This window comes from Chionomys nivalis, chromosome 1 (assembly GCF_950005125.1).
Source record: "Chionomys nivalis chromosome 1, mChiNiv1.1, whole genome shotgun sequence".
Lineage (NCBI taxonomy): Eukaryota > Metazoa > Chordata > Mammalia > Rodentia > Cricetidae > Chionomys > Chionomys nivalis.
This window is the reverse complement of record NC_080086.1, coordinates 115,266,642-115,287,822: the sequence shown is the minus strand read 5'-3', so window position 1 is coordinate 115,287,822 and position 21,181 is coordinate 115,266,642. Positions and strand designations below refer to the sequence as shown.

Below are 21,181 nucleotides of genomic sequence, written 5' to 3'. Positions count from 1 at the left end.
GAACCAGGAGATTTTTACCTGTCATGGCTTGCTGATCATCCACTGTTAGTTTTAAACTTTTTCCTCGACGAACCACACGCACCGTGTGCCATTCATTATCATTGAGGTTATAGCCGGCAAAAAGGGTTTCAGGACCTTTGCCTGTAGAATATGCCAAACAGTCATTATGGACAATCAGAATCAGATAAGAAAATGAACCTTACAGAAAGTGAGAAGAGAGTGAAAAAGAGAGTCGGGGAGTGAGAAGGAAGAAAAAAGTGAGAGAGGAGAGAGAAAGGGAGAGAGAGAGAGAGAGAGAGAGAGAGAGAGAGAGAGAGAGCCAATTTTCAAGCTTAATAGTCATAGCAAGCAAGGAAAATGACAAGTTAACAAACACTCAGGTATGACAATTTAAGAATTTTTATCCTGTTGTATTGATAAGACTAGAGAATTAACCTGCTGTCATAAATAGGCACATTCAATATACCATTGGAAACCTTGCAAAGTTTGCATGTCCTTCTTATAAAGGAAATATCTGACATTTGATAGTGAAGGGGTTTATCAGATATCTAATTTCTGAGACTTCTATTTGACATTAGGACACATTTTCAGATGGTAACGGAAAGGAGACCACAGCACTCTGGTGACAATCTCTGGGTACCATAGTACAATGTTGCTCTTCAGATCCTAAATTGTGTATCTCCAAGACTCACCAAGTCCATAAGTACATTAGCCTCTGAAATACATGGACAGTTCAATCTAAAAACTATCTCTTTAAAAAACAAAACAAAACAAAAAACCTTCCAATAGCTAACTGACAAGTTGCAAATCTATATGTATGGTGAAGATGTTTCTAAATATATCAGAATAATAGTAACTTGTACGAAGTAGGACAAAATAGAGAATGTACAGATAACTAAAAGCCAGGATGGAAAAGGTGATGCCAAGTAACAGGGTCAACAAATAAAGGCCAAAAGAAAGGAGGTAAATAATACAGTGAAGTGATAAAGGAACTTCCAAAGTATGTATACAAGGAATTGAAATGGATTTAGAATAGACATTATTTTGGAAAGATGTTTAATGAAAATTACTAATATAGTCATATGGGACTATATCTGTCTTTAACACGAAAACAAAAGGAACATGTTTACATAATTGTAATTTTAATAAAATTATTAATATGATGATTTCAATAAAAGCATTTAATAATACAATGATTCATTTGGGAGAATATAATTATAAACACATATTATTTCAAACCATTATTAAAGTCTCATAATTTGCAGATATGTTAATACTGTGATGGACCTGGCTTCATTTGCTTTCCTGATTTTTCCTATTGCTAGAGAGGGTCAGGAATGTTTTACCAGCTTCCATCTGCAAATTCTACAGTTAAATTAGTTAACAGTAAAGACCTTCAGAGCACAAATAAGAACAAAATAAATATTTTTAAAGAAGGAAAGAAAGAAGAGAAAAAGCTGTCAGGGAACTAAGGGTAGAAATTTTTAGTAGCCTCTTTAGACAAGCTCAATACAGACTAGTCATACAGCCTCCTCTCTCTTCTTAATGGGGCTACTGGGTATTCATGTTAAGTCTTGCCTTCCTTGGATGCTCTCTGGAGCTTAAGACAAGGCAAACATATAAGCTAAGTTTTTCAAGGGAATTGCCTCAGTTGGTTAAACAGTGCCAGCCATCATGAAGGAAGCACCTCTTGTTTTTCTCTAATGGGGTTTGATGACACATCCTGGTTCATGAATAGAAACTATTCTGGAGAAAGAAGTTCTCAGCAATTGATCACTCAACAACTAACAGAAGCTGGGAGTTCAGATTCTGCAAACACTGTGAGATCAAATGGTGCAAACCAATCCCAGACCAAAGGAGCTCTTTATAGCTTCAGCAGAGAAGACAAGAGTGGTTAACAGTGTCACCGTAGCTTTTGTGTCCTGCTGGCAACTTGGGTCATCCTTAGTTTTGATCTTTGAGAAGAGAATATATCATTTTAAATCTATTTTTATAGGGGGATATTTTTTCTTGGAAACATATGCTTCTGAAGCAGCTTTGTTCCCGTTCTTTTAATTTTAAATGTGTTTTGTCAAGAAAAAGAAGCAAAAGGATGAGCTCATTCTCATCCCCCACTCTGGGCTTGATCTTGCAGTAAAATCATAATGCTTCATCTCCAAAACCACCATTTCCATAACAACAGACACAAAATCCAATTAAAAATAAACCTTTGGTGCACAGAACTCTCTGTGGGCCAACTTCAGACTTCTTTCTTGCATTATTAAAAATGTGAACAGATTGATTTTAGAAGACAAGGCTCTTAAAAATGCACTTGATAGCCTCATTTCCCAACGAGGGTGTTCACTTAACATGAAATGTAATGGAAAGCGCACTGTGCCGCGGGCCAAGAATTCTGTTTGCAGGCCCTTGATTTGCTGCTATGGAGATGAGACCAGAGAGTGCATGCTGTGTAGCAGATGCTTTATTCCGTCTCTGCATTATTATCAACTTGTCGCTGTGGAATTGAATTCCTACAAAGGTAACAGCACTGTTCCCAGGGCTGCATGGCTTAGAAAGTGGTGAGTGCTTTCCTCCATCTGGTCTACTCAAAGTGAGCATATATCCACTTACATTATGGAGCTTGCCGGCAACGAGACCCTCTGCTAGCATCCTGACTTCCTGTTTGCCCCCTGTTGCTAGCTGAAGTTTAAGGGGATAAGATTTTCTTTGGAATTGCTTTGAGTTTCTCCTACAGAATGATTGTATTGTCAGGACTACCTCTACATCCATTTTTGAACAGCACACTGGCCTCTCAGGGAATCTTAAATTGATGCTACTAATGACACAGTGTAGAGGATCTACCAATGAGGGACAAATATTTCCTGTAATCAGCAATTCACTAAAACTTAGCTTCCTGTCTTCTCAATCCCTATCCATAATGGGAGGGCTCACTGACTGATCTGTCCCATTTATTTAGAAACTAACATTTTCTATAAATTTAGATTTATAAACAATTTTGTCATTTGTTTTTACTGTGACCTAGTATTCAAGCCATAGACAGCATTAAAAATCAATAAAAATGGACTAAGATCTAATAAGATGTAGTGAATTCTAAGTTTCAAAGGCAATAGGAAATGGAATTAAGAAAGATTTGAGATCTTCCATCTCCATTAAAAGGTCCCCTCGACAGAACTGTTCCCCGGGCATTCTGAGAGAGGTACAATGAAGCCCAGGATCCTCTGCTAAGAATTTGCATGATAGCATTAGAATTACCCTGTCCAGGCTATTGTTTCAAAGACTTTCAGAAGCAGAACTATAAGGAAGGTGGATAGACGCTCACGGAAACTATCTACAAATGGGAAGATTGAAGACTAAGGAGAATAGAGTCATTTCCATGGTCACAGCTATTTAAGAAAGAAGCCGAGGCTCCAGGTTTCCAGACTAGAGAAATTTAAAAAGTTTTGCCTATTATAAAGTGGTCTTTTCTAAGAATACCATAACTGGCTATGGTTTCATCATCAGTTGCACTACTTCAAAGATGAAAATTAAGCAAAAATATGAGCTGTTTTGATAGCATGCTGGTTGTTTTTATCAGATCTTAATTTAAGCTATTAATTTAAGCTATGGAACTATTAAGTTTGTCATACAATAGTTCAGGTGGATTGTTCTTACATAATATACCATGAATTCAAGATTCCTCTAAGATTTACCCTTAGGAAACTTAATGTTAACCATAACTTAAGGTAAGGGAGACAGAGGAAGGGATGAAGGGTGTGTGTGTGTGTGTGTGTGTGTGTGTGTGTGTGTGTGTGTGAAAGAGAGAGAGAGAAAGAGAGAGACAGAGATAAAGAGACAGAGGCAGAAAGACAGAGAGAGAAAAAATGAGAATTTTTTACTGTCAAATCAGTGTGATCTTAGATTTTTAAAATCTCAAATATCAGAAGAAAGGAGTTACTGCATTATGATTTATACTTTCTACAGGGGAAAGGGGCAGAAAGCTAGGTTGTTGCAAAGTCTGCTACATACTAACTCTGTTACTTAGATGTTCCTTCCCTGTTCCCATTGACCATGGTCTATAAAAGCTTATAAGGGAAACTCCCCTGGGGCTACTTTCAACATTCCTTCATTCGTAAAAGGAGCAGACAGCTCTACATCACTCCCCTTCCTGGAAGAGATGTGAAAGTATCTCTAATGTGTAAAAGGCTCCTTACTGTTATTAATTCAAATGTATTAATTTTGATCTGAGTGAAAGGAGGAAGACAAGATAGAAACTCAAAAAGATTTTTGTGTGTGCTAAAATTATTAGACTCCAATGAATCCAGGACAATATTGATAAGTGACAATTTGTGCTTATTAATTTTTATACTCAAATGCTAACTGTGAAGTGCATTTTAATCAGCCTAATGGCCTCAGAAGATCTCACTGTAAATAATCAATGTTCATCCAGGATCAAGAAGTACTGCATCCCATATCCCAGAGTTGTGCACAGATTTTCTGGTGCATCAAATCACACAAAAGGAGGCAAGTGGGGAAATCACAGATATTTAAGGGACTTTTCTTTAAGTCGCAGTAGAGGTAGAAGTAACTCTCTCACCTGTTCACAGAATTGGACTGGGGAAAGACCACTGTAAAGAATGAGCTAGTTGTTCTCACTTGTCTTACAATGAGGGCTGTGTCATGTGAAACTCCCGGGGCAGAACTGTGGCAGTGGCTTCTATCACTGTTTTTAAACTAGTAATTATTCTTTCCGTATGTAATTTTGCAAACAGAACCTAAAAAATTCACAAAAGAAGAAATGCCTGGCTCCTATCTTGCACCTTGAGGCCTCATCAAAAATTCTGATTTTCCTCAGCACCAAACATAGTGTGAGAAGAAAGTGCAGATCTCTGGTATCTGTGGGATTTACTTAACAAAGCCACTGTGGTGGTGTGAATGTAGTTGGCCCCCACAGGCTCATAAAGAGTGGCACAATTAGGAGCTGTGCCTTTGTTGAAGTAGGTTTTGCCTTGTTGGAGGAAGTGAGACTTTGGGGTCTTCTATAATCAAGGTACACCTAGTTCAAGACCACGTCCTGTTACCCGTGAGTCAAAATATAGAACATTCAGCTCCTTCTCAAGCACCAAGCCTTTCTGCATGCCACCACGGTGCACCATGATGATAATGGACTAAACCTCTGAAAGTGTAGACACACCGTTAAATATTTTTTTCTTTATAAGAGTGGCTGTGATCATGCTGTCTCTTCACACCCACACCCTAAGACAGTCACCTAAAAATAAGGGAATAATCTTGGCTCACTCCTTACTTGTTTCTTCTTACTCAGAAATATGCAGTCACCCTGGTCTACATGCATTTAGAGTAGGTGTTCCTATTCTGGGCAGAAGTATCAGTGAGAGCCATAGGCAGCCTTGAAATTGTATACATTTTACAGGCAATGTTGAAGGAGATGTGTTTTTTCATACACCTCAACACTTGGTTCAAATGTGGTGTTGCACCTTTTAAGGGACATTGGAATGCACAGTAGAATAAATCTGAATCAGGAACTTGAAATTTCACATTCACTACTTTTACTCACTTGATTCTAAAATAGTCAAGCTAATTATGAAAATAAATTTAAAATCCATTAGCACATAGGACTCAAATTGCTCAACAAGCATGCACTTTGTCTTATGGGGTAATTCAGGATACACATGATGCTAGTTTCAAATATTTTAAAATTGAAAAACATGTGGGCAAATATTTTGTGAACTTCTTAAAGTGGTTTGTGAGCATGGGAGTAGGGGCACTGAGAAGTAACAGAGGACAATAAAATAAAAGTTAGGAATCTTCAAAGAAGTCAACAGAGCCATTCAGATGAAATTCACAGCAGCCTCTGGAACTGAAAGGTGGATATAGCTGTACCAAGCATATCCAAACATTTATATCAGGACTCTTAAGAAAAGTAGACTTGTGTGCCACAAGGCAGAATTTGCCAAACCTTTTCACACCCTTTGGGTACCTATCAGCTTCTAGTGATATATCTCAAGGATGCTAAGTATACAAACAGGCTTTTTCTCCCATGCTCTTAGGCTCTGAAACACAAAGTGCACTTTCTCTTTTGTAGCACCAACTAGACACCTCAGTCCTCAGTCTGCTTCTCCAGTGAGACCACTTAGTGAGCATGAGCATTCTGAGGCTCTTTCTGAAAATACTTCCTGAAAAACCTGCCTAGATGACAGGCAGGTAGAACTCAATGAAACTTGTTTTCTAGAAGTGATTCATCTACAGTCTCCATTTTGTTAATAGTAGGTTATCTTTCACTACAGCCATCTGGGCTACACATTGCATTAATCTAAAAGTGGATAGTAATATTTCCATAGTTCATAAATAAATTCTGAAAAGCAATGTATCACCAAACATACAAATTAGTTCTACATTCATATATGAATACTTTCAAATATTTATATACTCCAGTTGGAGTATACATTTATACATTTCAAAACCATTAAATTGCCTGTAACACCTATAATTGAATTATATATATATAATATATATATATATATATATATATATATATATAGAGAGAGAGAGAGAGAGAGAGAGAAGAGAGAGAGAGAAGAGAGAGAGAGAGAGAGAGAGAGAGAGAAGATACAGGACCATGACATCACAGAATTATGAAAATTCAAAAGTGGTTCCGATTTCTTGTGGTATTCTCTTGTTATGTAATTATTCTTATTTACTCTGGATTGCATAACACATTTCCTATTCATTTACATTTAGAAAATATGTTGTATCTAACAATGCTTTCGCAAAACCCTGACTAGTAGTGTTTTTATTGTTTTATATTTTTTTTTCTGAAAAATCTGGTGTACTAGTAGGTCAGGGATGGAATATTTGCTGCTGACCAAAGATTAACTCTATCCAGCTGGAAAGCCATAAGGTCACTACTGTAATTATTCAGTTTTGCTCTTCTCAAAAGCAGTCTATGAGCTATATGGTAACAAATGTTTATATTGTGTTTCATTAAAACTTTATTAAGTGGCTAGCTTTGTGGTCTGTGTTTTCAGCTTGTAAGCTTACGCTAGTAAATAGGCAATTTAACATTCCCCATAATTTTCTACACAATGAGTAATAAAGAAATTATAATAAAAATAGTCAAGTGTTTTGGAATTAAATACTCTTGTGTTTTAGAGTTACTGTTGCCTTTGATTCAAAGGTGACCTTAAATATTGTAATTATTATTTTCATAAAAAGAAAGAAAAGTCACAAACTTAACTAAAATGTTTTAAAAACACAAAATCTAGAATGCATTAATTACCCTGCTTTCCCTGTGATTTAGAAGGCTTCATGTTCAAGTTTGATGCTTATGTATGTGAGAATATATGTATAAAAATAGATTTCCATTTATATCAATTTCCCCAGGGGCTAACAGGGTTATTTGGCAATTCCCTTGGCCTGTGATGGGAGGCAGGATCCTGTGATGGGAGGCAGCATCCTGTGGGAGGGAAGCCAGCCTTGTCTCTGTGAGAAGACAAGAAGAGAGAGGAGCCCTTGTAACTGGCAGAGATGGCTGCAGCTTACAGCCTGAGTCATGCTTCTTGGCAGCCACATTTCCTGTCGGAAAATGGCATGAGGATGTGTTACTTGGGTTATGATTATGACGCCCACAGTCTGCCATTTGACTTCATTATTAGTTTCTGGTCTGAAAATGTTTTTGAAAAGCAATACTAATTTGACCTCTTTTTAAATAAGTTATGAAAAAAATCAAAGTACGTTAATTTTTTATTGAGTGGCTCTATTTTACCTTCCTCAAATTTTAGTGATCAGGGAGAGTGGGGTTTTATTTTTTTACTTCTCCTGTGAGTCAGCAGGAAATTTAATTGCAAATTGAAATTAGACATGTAAATCACACGCCTCCATTCTTCTTTTGCTTCTTTCTATAATCCCATGAGCAAAGAGGCTACATAATTTGCAGGCTTTGTACAAACTGAAAACGTGGAGTCCCTGCTCCAAATGAAGAGTCTGAAGCTAAGGACTGGAGACCACTGGCCTGAGCATGGGTCCTCCCACCACATAAGTTAGGGCAGTACTAGTCAGCAGTATAAAGTTTGTACTTAACTGATCTCGAAGCATCCTTCTGAAGGTTTATATTCAGGAATATACACGCAAGGCAAAGTTGAAATCACTTTTACCACATTGTCTGCATGTAATTGCATGACCTGTGGGAAACCAGAGAACTGCCCCTGGTCTGTCTTGCGAGTGGGGTTTAATACCAGTAACTAATTTTGCTTGGTGACAAACTAGTTCCCCAAAATCCACAAAAGATAGACGGCCAGCCAAATGAGGTAACTCCAGTCTGTGTTCTATTTCTCTCTCAGTACTCCTTAATTCTTTAGAGGCTTGAAAACAATTCAGAATAACTTTATAGAGAGCTGTTTGCCTTCAGAATTAAGGACAGACACACAGTGTTTCACTAAAATATTAAAAATATCCTTTCCAATTAAAATGTATTTCTAGCAAATAGCATAAATCAAATGTTAACTTCAGCATGCCTATTCTTTAAAATCTGAACACTAACCACTGAGGAAAGGCATTTTCGGAACCTCCTTCCACCAGAGAAACCCATCACATTAACTTCAATGTTTCTATGTTGATTAGATTGAACTTAAAACCATCCTTTCTGCTTTTGTTTTATACTTTTAAAAACATTATCTATTTTGATCTGGAGCAGCTGTTCTGGTCGGAACTTGAGCAACACACTTCTCTTCCCTGTGCCTCAGATAGCACTGTAAAATATGCTAATAAGAGAAATCATTTGTCTACAAGTGAGCTCAATGCATTTTTATCACTTAAAGCAACATCTGCTATGGGGTGTGTTCTCATGGTAATAACTATTATCAATATTATGCTGTCATTATTTTCTTCTGGATGAATTTGAAAACTCAGAAAATGTAGCAATTATCTTTTCTTGCTCAGTGCCATTGAACAAGAATGAGTTGCTGAGTATTTGCTGAAAGGTTAATTTTTTTTTTTTGAGCCAGTGTCTCTGTGTCACTCTGGCTGTCCTGAACTCACAATACAGACAAGGCCAGCCTTGAACTCACAGAGATCTGCCTGCCTCTGCCTCTCCGGTGCCTGGATTAAAGGTGTGGGCCTGGCTAAAAGGTTAATTTTTTTTTTATTTTGTGGGAATTTGCTTTAGGCAGATGAATGCTTAACTTAAGACAAATGATTAATGAAAAGTCACCCCAGTGACTTTAAGTGCTTCTATTCATAAAGATAGCTATGTCCCTTGTTTTAATGTTTAGAAGTATGTAATATGTTAAGTCCTGTGGCTGGTAAGCTGATAACAATTTGGGACACCCCTCCCCAGTTGCTTTGACAATGAACTTAAAAATTATGTCTGTATGACTTAAGAGAGCAAAAGGACCTGGGACCAGTGTTAGAAGTTTCTAGGGGCAAAGAGGAAGTCAGCTTAAATCCTATGGGAGCTCACGTCTTCATACTTAAATTTGAAACAAGCAGATAAACATGCGTTTTGTTGTAAGAGATTTGACATCTGGGGATTGAAACTGAGGCCTCGAGGAACATCTCTTCATTACGGTGCCTTTATTCTATTACAAATTTCACTGTTTATGGATTCCTCATCTTCCATTTCATTGCTGTCTAAACGTCATCCGTGTGGGAAAGCGGACAAAGTTAAAACCATCGTGATATTGATTGTACCCATTTATGACAGATCAGGATAAATACCTCTGGTGTTTTCCAATGGGAAAAACCAACAGTTTAAAAATATATTCTACCTTTCAAATAATAATCATATCCACAACACAGTAAAATAATCACAAGTTAAAGAAATATATTGCTCAAAGAATGTTTCAGAAATAACTCTCCTCAAATCTACTCTAGCTCAACTTACAAGCTTACAAATATGCAGAATAAAATAAGCCAATTAAAAAGAAAGTAAAAACATGGACTGTGATTTTATTTTAAGGTTTATAAAAAAAAGTTCATTTCCAAGAAATGCTTATCACATAACAGGACAGCTAGCAGGTATAAAATTAAATAGTAAAGAATCAGTGTGCTTTTATGTAAGTTAAAATATATTTGCTGTTCATTTATTTGAAAAAAGGGTTATATTGATCTACATTAGTGTTTGTTTAAATTCACCTTATAAAACACCTATGCAGAATCACCCTGTCTTAAATTTTAGGAATTAAAATGCATTTAGTTTCTAAGCACATACATATTAATTTATATATAAACTGACATTGCATAAACAGGGTTATCATCATAATGCAAAGATTATTTGATTAAATAAGTTATCTCACAAGAATGTATAGAGCAGCAGCTGCTCTGTGTCACTCTACAACAGTGGTTTGATTTGTGTTTTGTCTTCTTTGTCTTCAAAACTCCCATAGCCTATGTGAAGTTGACTACCATTAAGGACAAGGGTGGTCTCACAATATTTAACTAATCCTTGGATTTGGGGAAATATTCTTGGATATTCTTGATTGTCCGAAAGTCAAAAGCATGCCGGTGGAAAACAGGATTAAGCTATTTTTCTTGAGTTTTCCTTTGTCCTTTGCTTTCATTGAGGTGGAGAACAGTAGACATCTAGAAACCTGTGCCTATGTCTTAAGCGTCAATCAGAGGCTTCTTTGCTGCGAAAGCACATTTTAAGGAATGTGGCCAGAAAGCTGTTCTTTGAAGTAGTTCTTTTTATTCCAGTCTTCCATGACTACCTAGATTTAATGGGCTACTGCGAAGCTGCCCTTGGCACCCAAGAATTAGAGAGAAAGCAGAAAATATTTCTGATTATAACACAAATAAAAATCCTTCTTTATTTGGACTTCAATATGCAAAAAACAGTGATAATTCTTTTAATTATGATAAACTTAATTATTAGACTAAGTCTTAGTTCCTAAGTTTAGTTCTGTGACAATTTCTTGACAATTTATATGGGAAAATACTGCTTTTTTGGATCAATATCTTCTGATATGAACAGCTTGTCTTACTTATCAGGAAGGCGTGCTGCATAGTGATGGACCAGCCAATGCAATGACTCTCAGAAAGAAGATTTCTCTCCCAGTTAAGGTGGGTTGGCTGAGGAGACACCATGAAAACTCCTCCAAGCTCCTCTCACAGTATTCTTTTCTGGTTAGTATTCCGGGGAGCTATACTAGCCCTTCCCCAAGAAGGCCACAGTCAGTGACACATTACACTATCTAGAAACATCTAGAGGCATTTCATCTGAGGATTTCCTTGTTTGGCTTGTTGTTCAAAATTATGTCCTCAAAATCATTTGAGAAAACTGAGAGTACTGATGCACTGTGATAGAATCTGATTTTGTATGTTCTCCCTGTGTGTCATTAATTGGTTATGTGCCCTGGAATTTCTATAAATCATATTGCCATAAAATATGAAAAAGACAACAAATGAGTTTCAAGACATGCCATTTAACTACAATTGTTTATGAAACATTCTAAACTTAATCTGTGTATTGTGGGCTATCTGCATAAAAGCACATATACATGGTGTCATCCCATAAGTATGTATTATGCAAATGTGAGTGGTTAGAGCACTAATATGCTAATAAAACTTTCTTCGAAGTTTGAAATCATATACTACTTTTGAATATTTCCTGTTCCACAAAGCTTCTAAATGTGACTATTATTTCTTGTTAAGGACCAATTTTTTTCCAAAAGACATTCATGAACTAGAGAGATGGCTCTGCGGTGAAGAGCACGCACTGGTCTCCTAGAGGACCCAGTTGGCTCCAAACATCAGCTCCAAAGCATCTGACACCTGCTTTTGCAGTGTGTGGAACCTGTTGGTTCCCAGCATCCTGCAACACCAGCTCCAAGGCATCTGACACCTGCTTCTGCAGTGTGTGGGACCTTCACTTATATGCCCATATATCTACACACAGATTTACATGGCCAAAATAAAAGAGAAATTTAATATGCCAATAGATTTAAGATGTGCATGGATATGTTATCCATTGTAGGCTAAAGCATGCTAAATGGTCGTGATGCTAATTTTTTAAATTTTATTTTGGTAGGACATTTACTTTCATCTAGTTTTGATGGCCTTTCGACTGAAAAGAAAATTTCATAGCATGCATTAGAAGGTGAATATGATAAACAAAAGCAAGAAATTAGTCACTAGCACCTGACCAACAGAAACACATATCTCCAAAAACGTTGGGAAAGCACTCTCTTTTTATCCTCTCTCCCTCTCCCCCGTCTATCCCTTAGGCCTCTCCCTTTTCTTCCCTCCCTCTCTCCTTCCCTCCAACCTTGGGATAGAAACCAAGGTTCTACCACTAAGCACCTATTCTAGCACTTAGCTACTCTATACCTTCAGTACAATATTGTTTATTATATCTATTGGCTGAAATTGTATTACTAGTAGATTGTATCGTTTAAAGAACTGTCACAGTACTCTTCAGAAAATAAATTTTCTGAGCTGACTTATTTGACTACATTTTCAGACATAAGATAATTGGGTTTATATTTCCAAGATCTATTTAAACAAATAAATATTCATCATGTTTGGAGTTATGGTCAGGATTCATATGTGCAGTTACTGACAATTATTTTTTATAATTTTGTGTTATTGTATTCATTATCATTGTCTAGGTTCTATACTACTCAGCTTATTTCTATACTATTTATGCAGTGAACAAGTCTACGTTCTAAGAATGTTTCAATAATTATATCAAGTCATTTCCTTTTCATTTAAAGAGAATTTTTGACATTTATGAAATATAGATTAGAAATTTGTTACTTGTAAATGTTAGTTGGGTTTCAGCTTTTTTTTCATATAAACTACTCTACCCCTTTTCATTTTATGGCAGGTAAAATGGTTCAGAATTACTTACCTTCTGTAGCAGAGAGTGAGAATTTGTATTGGAAATTTCCTAATTCCAGATTCATGAACAAATTTCACTAGTTCCTTACATTATTCTCATGTAAATTTAAAACATATTTGTAATTCTTATATTATACATAGCTCCTCCTTCTTACCTTCCCTCTTTCTTTCCTTCTCTTCCTTCATTCCTTTCTATTTTTTCAAGTCTCACATAAGCAAGATAAACCTTAAATTTACTGTATAACTAGAACAACTTTAATTTCCTAGTCCTCCTGTCTCCACTTCTGAGAATGCGAGATTACGAGCATGTGTACATGGGCACTGGCTTATATTGTACATTTCTAAAGCAAGTTTATGTATACATATATACGTAATCAGCAGCTTTGAAGTTCCATTGGCTTTAATAATTTTATGCATAAAGCACTGAAAGTTTGAATTTAAGTCAAAGATCTGTTAATCATGATGAGAAGTTACATTAAGAAAACAATTAACAAAAGAGTAAAATTGAGGTCAATAAAAATCATAATAATGTGAGTATCTTAGCATTTATTATTTTTTGAAAATTATTTTCTCAATGTATCTCATAGCCATGTTGCTCTTTACTTTCACTGAAAAGGAGCAAAGAAAATAAATTAATTCTGGTACCCTTCTATTTAAACAATGTTTTCTACTCAACTTACATAAAAGTGATAAAAGTGAAGAGTTACAATCCACAGAGAAAATTTATGGCCACAGTAAAAATATTTTAGTCATACAGCTTAGAGAATTAGCTTGTGGGACTCTGGCAATACCAATGCCCCATTTGAAGATAGTGTACCATGTTGTTTGAAGCCAGTTGATTATATCAAGAGTGAACATTCCCCACCAAGGCTAACCTCTTGTTACAAGGTCAAGGATACCATGACTTGAAAGCTCTGACCAATGAGACATTGAGAAATAATGAGCTCAGTTACTTCTTCCAGTAGGGTTTAGAGCCACACCACACAGAATAAATACAGAAGGAGCAATGATGTGAAAAATAAAGACAGGCAGCACAGACCAAGCCATGAATGGAAACATTCACAAGGTGAAGGGCACTACAAGTCCACCAAAGACATGGGAAAGCCACAGCAGAAGAGAAGCAGGGAGAAATCAGCAGAAAGGAGAGGAGTGACCAAGATATCAGAGCGACTAAAAGAACAGACAGTTTATGATTATAATCACAAGCTATTGAGAGGGGAGTCTTGGGAAGGCAACAATCCCTCATAGTTAAAACAACAGAGATTAGCACAATCATCCAGTGCTTAAACCTCTTTAATACCCCCAAACTGTCTGTCATGACTGAAATTAGCACATATTTGGCTGATTCTTAGTGTACCCTAATAACAAGACTTTACCACTAAAAGTGTCCTAATGTATGTAATTCTGATATGGAACAAATTTAATTTAATCCACTATGAACACTGAAGAACAATATTTCCTTAAGTAATAAGTATTAGTGTTATTTAGGAATTATCTTTGTGACTGGGTAGGAAGGGATAGCAATGGTGAGTTCTTATCAAATGCTCAAATGTGTATTTAATTAATGGTAAGAATACTATGTTTTGTGATATTATCATTTGGCATAATAAAACTTGTATTTATATAAAGTATTATCCATCTAAAAACATTTAAATGCATGTGACTTGTAACTTCATGGGAACACAACTGAATTTTGCTGTGATATAAAATGTTCTGAAATTAAAAAAAACTAACAGAAAATGTAGATGCTAGACATATTTGGAAATCTATGCATATTTTATATGTAAGATAATTTGCAAAATGAATAGTCAAATAGGAAACATCTTTCTATGAAAAAAATTTAAATCATCAAACAAAATTCTCAAAAGCTTTAAAATTTTTTATTTCACATCCTAAACCACTGTACCCCAATAAGATGTATGTATGCATGCTCATTTAAATATATGCCAGACTCTAATGCTTACAGTCCCCCATCCTACCAGGAATTAACTGTATGATGACTGGTGGCAGATGGGCACTTCCTGTTTAGTGATTTTTATTAATTGAACTCCATGATCATGATATTTATTTCATTATTTCATATAAGTAACTAAAAAGGTAAAAGTCATTAATAACTTTATATGCATAAAACTAGTAATGTTAATTTTTAAAGGAGTTATTTGATGGATATTTTGGATCACTTTTAGGTATTACTACTTCTTGGAGATTAGATGCTGTTTTAATTACAAGATTTTTAACACGTATTGGTCTTTTTGATTGTATAGAAATTAGCTGCTTCTGGAACTGAATCATTACAAGTACAAAAAAGATCAACTTACAGAAAAAAAAAAAAGAACAACACTCCTTCCTTTATAGCTAATGAAACTCTAACCATACACATCTCAATAAGAGACCTAAAAGCAAATGGAAAAAAGTGCTTCTATCTACCAGCAAGTAGTGGCTAATCATAGTTTCACTCTTGTTGTTTCTTTTTTTTTTTTCCCAAGATCCGTGATGATTTGTGAAATGTTACATCCCCACAGAAAGACAGGGAAGGGATGAAAGAAAGATAATTAGTGGAGGAAAACAGAAAGGAAAACAAATAGAAAAAATTGAAAAAAAGAACAAAATCTCAAAGCAAGTATATACAGACGTTTGTCTGCTCAACAAACAAAATATACAGCCAGCATGCTGTACTCATTCAGCGGCATTTCATTAGAGAAAAGAAAACATCCACTTTATAGAAAAAAAAAAAGAGAGAAATATCAAAGTCAGAATTATTTTGTCAGAATCTTCTTAGTTTCTTTTTTTTTTTGACAATGTCCTAGACCAATGTTTACTAAGCCATATTCATTAGCAAAAGAGAATTTGAATTCATTCAGCACTAATCAGGAAGTATGCCTTCACCAGGTTTTAGATAGAATTCTGACTGAATAAATAGTGATCTTTTCTGGCATTTGGAGCAAGGTAGATTTCTATATTTCATGTAAGCAGTGAGATTATTCACATTAGATACAAAGTCTTCTATCTTTAACCTCTCTCTCACCTACTGTTGCCCTATCTGTGCAGCTGTGAAAATAATCAAGAAAAGCTATTTTCTTCATTCTTCTCCTCACAAATTTAAATGTGCAGATGATTCAAACAGGCTTCCTTTAAATTCCATTCAAATTTTGAGAGCTGTCTATATTTTTGACAATATCCAAAGCCCTCTGTTTATCTTAGCTGCTTGTTTTCTGTTGGAAACCTACAATTTTCCTATATGTTTTATATTCCATTACACTTAATGCTTTTCTAAAAATAAGAATTTATGAAACTGTTTCTTATCTTTCTTTCCATTTTACATACATAACAATAACAAAACTCAAATTTTCTGTATTTTTCTTTTTACCTGTTATTTCTTACTGTCATCTGTCCCAGATGGTAGACAACACCAGTCCCTCTACAAATTTTTTATAAACTCTACAAAACAAACCTCCATGTTGGGAGAACAAGCAGAACTCTATCTCCTAAAGTCGTCTCCTCTTCAGGTACCAGGCAGCTTTGAACTGCATATTCGCTCCATGCTAATCTATGCCTCTCCCAGAATGTACGCCTATCTATTGAAGTAGCTTTGCCAAGTGACAGCTTGATCACAGCAATCTAAAATGGCTTAAGTGCCACAGGTTGACATTTTGCATTCTTTTATTGCTTTTCATTTTTATCTACATAGAAAATTGGCGATAACTAATATCCAGTTGATCTTTTCATTCTGGTAATAAAATGATAACACAAAGATCTTATTATCTACCCCAGACATCCATCAAAGTCTATTTTCCAATAACAACACTACTTTGAATCTTGCTTATCTCTTTCCAAGTCAAAAGTGAGGTTAAGTACTTGGCTTTAGATTCCCTTTTGCATCTAGGACTGGTGTTTTGTGTCGTAAAAAGACTTTGAACATCAACCCCTAACATTTTGTCCACATAAATAGCTTCTGCAATTTTTTTGGTTAGGAATCTTAGATGAATCACTTGGCGTGATTAAACCAAAAATAGTTGAGAGCTGTACCTACTGAAGTAATTGTTTTAGCCCCAAAGAGATTTTATTCTCATATGGAAAGAAGAAGGGAGGGAACAGAAGAAAGCCACATTAGAAGTCTAGAAAGAAACAGAGAAGCAGTAGGAAGGAAGAAGGAGCAGGGAAGGAGAGGAGACACACACAGACCACAAACAAAAAGGTAAAAAAAAAAAAACAAACAAACAAAACAGAGACCACAAATCTATTAAAGTCCATTTCTCAGGCTCGGAGACAGTCAAGTGAGTGAATTGCTCTCTGGCCAGGTGTGGGGATGTGAGCTTGGGTCTCTCCATGTGGTGCTTATAGTCTCTGCATGGGACATGGAAATAGTAGTTCACTAACTAGAGTGCCTACCCAATTGCTGAGCTCTAGATTTAGTGATAGACTACATCTCAAAAAAATAAGGTGTAAAACTACAGAGAAAGGGAGCTGGTACTAACCTCTAGTGTCTGAAAGGGCCTGAACACCCACTCTCCTCTTCTCACTATGCACACACACACAACACACACACAAACACATGCACACACAATCCACTGCTTTAATGGCTTCATGCCTTCCAGTAGGCAAGAATAATATTCTATGATATGCCACTAGCATGAAAAAACAAAACCTATTGAAAATAACAAGCAAAAAACAAACAAACAACAAAACAAAACCCAACAACAACAAAATTAAATCCTTAATATGTCCACTACAAAATGAAAGTAGTTACTTCTCTGGCCATTAGGCCTCACCCATGGGTGCAAGTTTGACTTCCAAATTTTTTATATCTTTCAACTTCAAAGATTATATCTCTAGACACTTATAATAATAATGCTTAGAAAAAAAGAACAATATTAAGTAACCAAATACATCACTACAAAGGCTATTTTTTTCAGAAAAAAAATTAAGTATAATCTAATCACTTTAGAAATACTGTTTGGAATCACTGAGTATCCAGTTTGAGATCAGACATCTCTTAATAACTTTAAGATTCAAGGAGACTCCAGGCTTTGTGGTTTTGCAATGAAAAAAATATTAGCAAAATTTTGTACAGACCCTACAAACAGTACATCTGAGAAACCTTTACATGGAATAGAAACTTTCTTTTGCAATTTTTATAGTCTTAAAACACTTAAGTCATTTAATATTATGGAACTGCCAAGATACTGCCCAATACATTTTTTTTTTTTTTTTTTTTTTTGGTTTTTCGAGACAGGGTTTCTCTGTGGTTTTTTGTAGCCTGTCCTGGAACTAGCTTTTGTAGACCAGGCTGGTCTCGAACTCACAGAGATCCGCCTGCCTCTGCCTCCCGAGTGCTGGGATTAAAGGCGTGCGCCACCACCGCCTGGCCCCAATACATTTTTGCAACACTATTTCATATCCAATAATTGAGGATCAGATTAAAAACACTATTTTGACATTTTATTATAATTTATCTCATATTAGTATAGTTTTATGATGATTTTTGTCAAGTAGTGTACAACTTTTTCAATTAATTCAAATATTTTCCATCTTTACATTAAATGGATGTAAATTCTCAGTCCCTTTCTATCTAACTGTACTAAATTATCTTATTATCTTTATTTACCCAGGAATTGTCTTCACTAAAATGAAGTATTTTTGTTGTTGTTGTTACTGCTGCTGCTGCTGTTGTTACTACTACTGTTTTTTTTTTTTTTTTTTTTTTTGTCTTTTTAGGCAATTGTATTACAAAATTACTGAGTCATGGTGTGGTGGCTTGAACTGGAAGTTCCCTTTCTTCCGCTCAGGTATTTGGACACTTGGTTCCCATTTGGTGGCAATGTTTGAGAAGATTATTGGCAGGTGCAGTTTTGGTGGAGGAAGCAAGTCACTGGTCGGGTTGGAGAGTTCTGAACCTCATGCCGCTCCCACTCACTGCTCTGTTCCAGATGTGAGCTCCCAGACTCCTCTTCCTTCACTTTTGCAGCCTGTTCTCATGCCTCCCTGTCACGAGGACTCTTAGTCCTCTGCAGCAACGTGTCCAAATAGCTGCACTTCCTACCAGCTGCTTCTGGTCACGGTGCTTATTGCAACAGAAAAGTGACCAATGCACAGGACAGTCAGCTTTTCTCAGAGAGGGAAAGAAAGAAAGAATACTCTCCCTGCCCCATTCCCTTCCTGGTGATTCTGAGCAGAGGACAGTCGATATTGATAAATGATGGTGTTTACCTTTCGGTCCATAAGTTTTCAGTCTGACCACAATCTAATTCTAAGATGCGGCGAGCAAAAAGTCAATGTTGATGTCGGCAGAGGCATGGGAGTGAACTGAGCCTGGTCTGCAACACTTTTCCTTCACCGTCCAAAAGATCAAAACATTTAAATTCCAAGTAAATGTGCAGAAATAAATCTCAGATGGCTTGTGCTCAATCTGAACAATTTAGAGGATAAGTTCTCAATTGGTGGAATTTTTTTTTGTTATAGTCCATTTAGTACCTGTGATAGTTTTCTTAAAATATATCAATTGAAGTATTTCATAATAATATTTCAAGAGTTCTGCAAATGTGACATAGTAAATGTGTATTGATTGCCAAAGTGTCAGACAAGCTTAGGGTTCAGAAAAGTTCTAGGCAGTAAATTGGAGCTGAGAAACAAGTATTTCCAATTAAATTTTGGTTGAGTACCAACTGTACTGAGGGGGAAAATAGATGAACATACCCTCATATTCGACTCCTCTTCACGAAACCCACTACATTTGCTCACTGCTCCCCAAATAAAACAAAGGCAAAAGAAAAGGAAAATATTACCTTGTCATTGACCGTTTCTTCCAGTGACTACTGTCAAGCTAAGGCATGTGCAGTCCTGTTCGAGGTGTGCACTGAAAGCTCGAGATCCACTCATTTAATTCAAGTGGTCAAGTGTGACTCATACTACTTTAAAAAGGAAAAGAATCACTAACCAGTGAAAAATCTTTGTCTTCAATGTTATTGTATGAAATATGCAAAGTATGGAGAAAGACTCTTTATAGTACTGTACCAGTAGAGTCTCATAGCAGACAATGACGACTTGAGTCTAAGAAGACTAATATATAATTTACCTCTCTCTCTCTCTCTCTCTCTCTCTCTCTATATATATATATATATATATATATATATATATATATGGTTTTAAGTAATTGTAGCTAAGGGACAGAGAATCACATTTGACTTGGTTAAATCCATTAATTGTCAGAGTGTACATTTTTTTGTTTTATAAATTTAAAACATAAGGGGAAGGTGTTAAAATGAATATTTTCCCCACATGAATTTTCTAAATTTCAGCAGAAACCAGTAAACTCTACCATTGTATTAAGGTGCAAATTTACCTTTGAGGAGAGTACTTTGTGGGCTGCCAATTTGCCCCTGTCTGCACTCTGGGCACTGGGGCATAGATCTATAAAATCAGACCTATAATACCTATAAAATTAGTTTTTAGGAAGGAATCCAAGAGAATGATAGGAGAGGAGCTCATGTAAACTTGAAATTTCATTTGTGTTAAAGCTCAGAGAGATAATTTTTAGGCATTATTTTGGGTTTGATCATTTTTAGTCGCTTGGCACAGCTGGTTTAGTTTATAACTCAATGTTTACTTTATTTATCAAACTCACCTTTGTTTTGCTTAAAAATATTACCACTCATGAGGACAAATATCAATTTGTCTTCAAACTCAAACATATTCAATAGTATGTGTTTATTTTAAAAAGTTATTTTGCTTTTCCAATTTTTTTATCCTCAGAGAAGTGGTTGTTGCCTTTGGAAATACAGACAAATATTTTGGAAGCGCCACCAACTCACAGGCAGCTTTCTCCAGGGCCAGAGACCGGGATCTTAATATGACATTGAGATGAGAGGTGTGTCAGAATTATTTTATTAAGTAGTTAATGAATGTGTGGTCATTGGAAGAGCTTTCTTTATGTGGTCAGCAAAACCTGGAAAAGAAAAAATCTAAACATTCACATAAATGTAATATATTTACTTATTACTTAATTCTGGAACTCAAAATAAAACCACAGCCCTTATATCCATTCAGATCTCCTTCAAAATTCAAATAAAACTCAGTCCATGCATCTTTCTGACTCATCATTTGGCATGCATATCACATTAGAATGGTTTTAGTTATTTTTGTATATATATGATCAGGATGTAAAAATTCATCATGTACATTTTCTTAATAATCAAGAATTAACTCTTCAAGTTCATAAACTTTCTAAGAATATAGGAGGGTGAAGAACACATAATGTCTATGTAAATCTTTGTATGAATTTAGAAAGATCATTAATAATTCTCAAAATAAGAGAAGTTAAACATTTATATTTTTGAGTTAAGGGATAGAAACA

The 21,181-nt window shown here is 35.7% G+C and overlaps 1 protein-coding gene across 29 annotated transcripts in view; it reads right to left on the bottom strand.

The window, feature by feature from the left end:
- Nrxn1 (neurexin 1) overlaps nt 1-21,181 on the bottom strand; it is a 1,077,006-nt gene that overhangs the window by 575,886 nt on the left and 479,939 nt on the right. For all 29 annotated transcript variants that reach the window (XM_057767124.1, XM_057767151.1, XM_057767179.1 and 26 more), the window contains one exon: nt 19-141. In XM_057767124.1, coding sequence (XP_057623107.1) covers nt 19-141 — 123 coding nt within the window. The remainder of the gene's footprint in view (nt 1-18; nt 142-21,181) is intronic.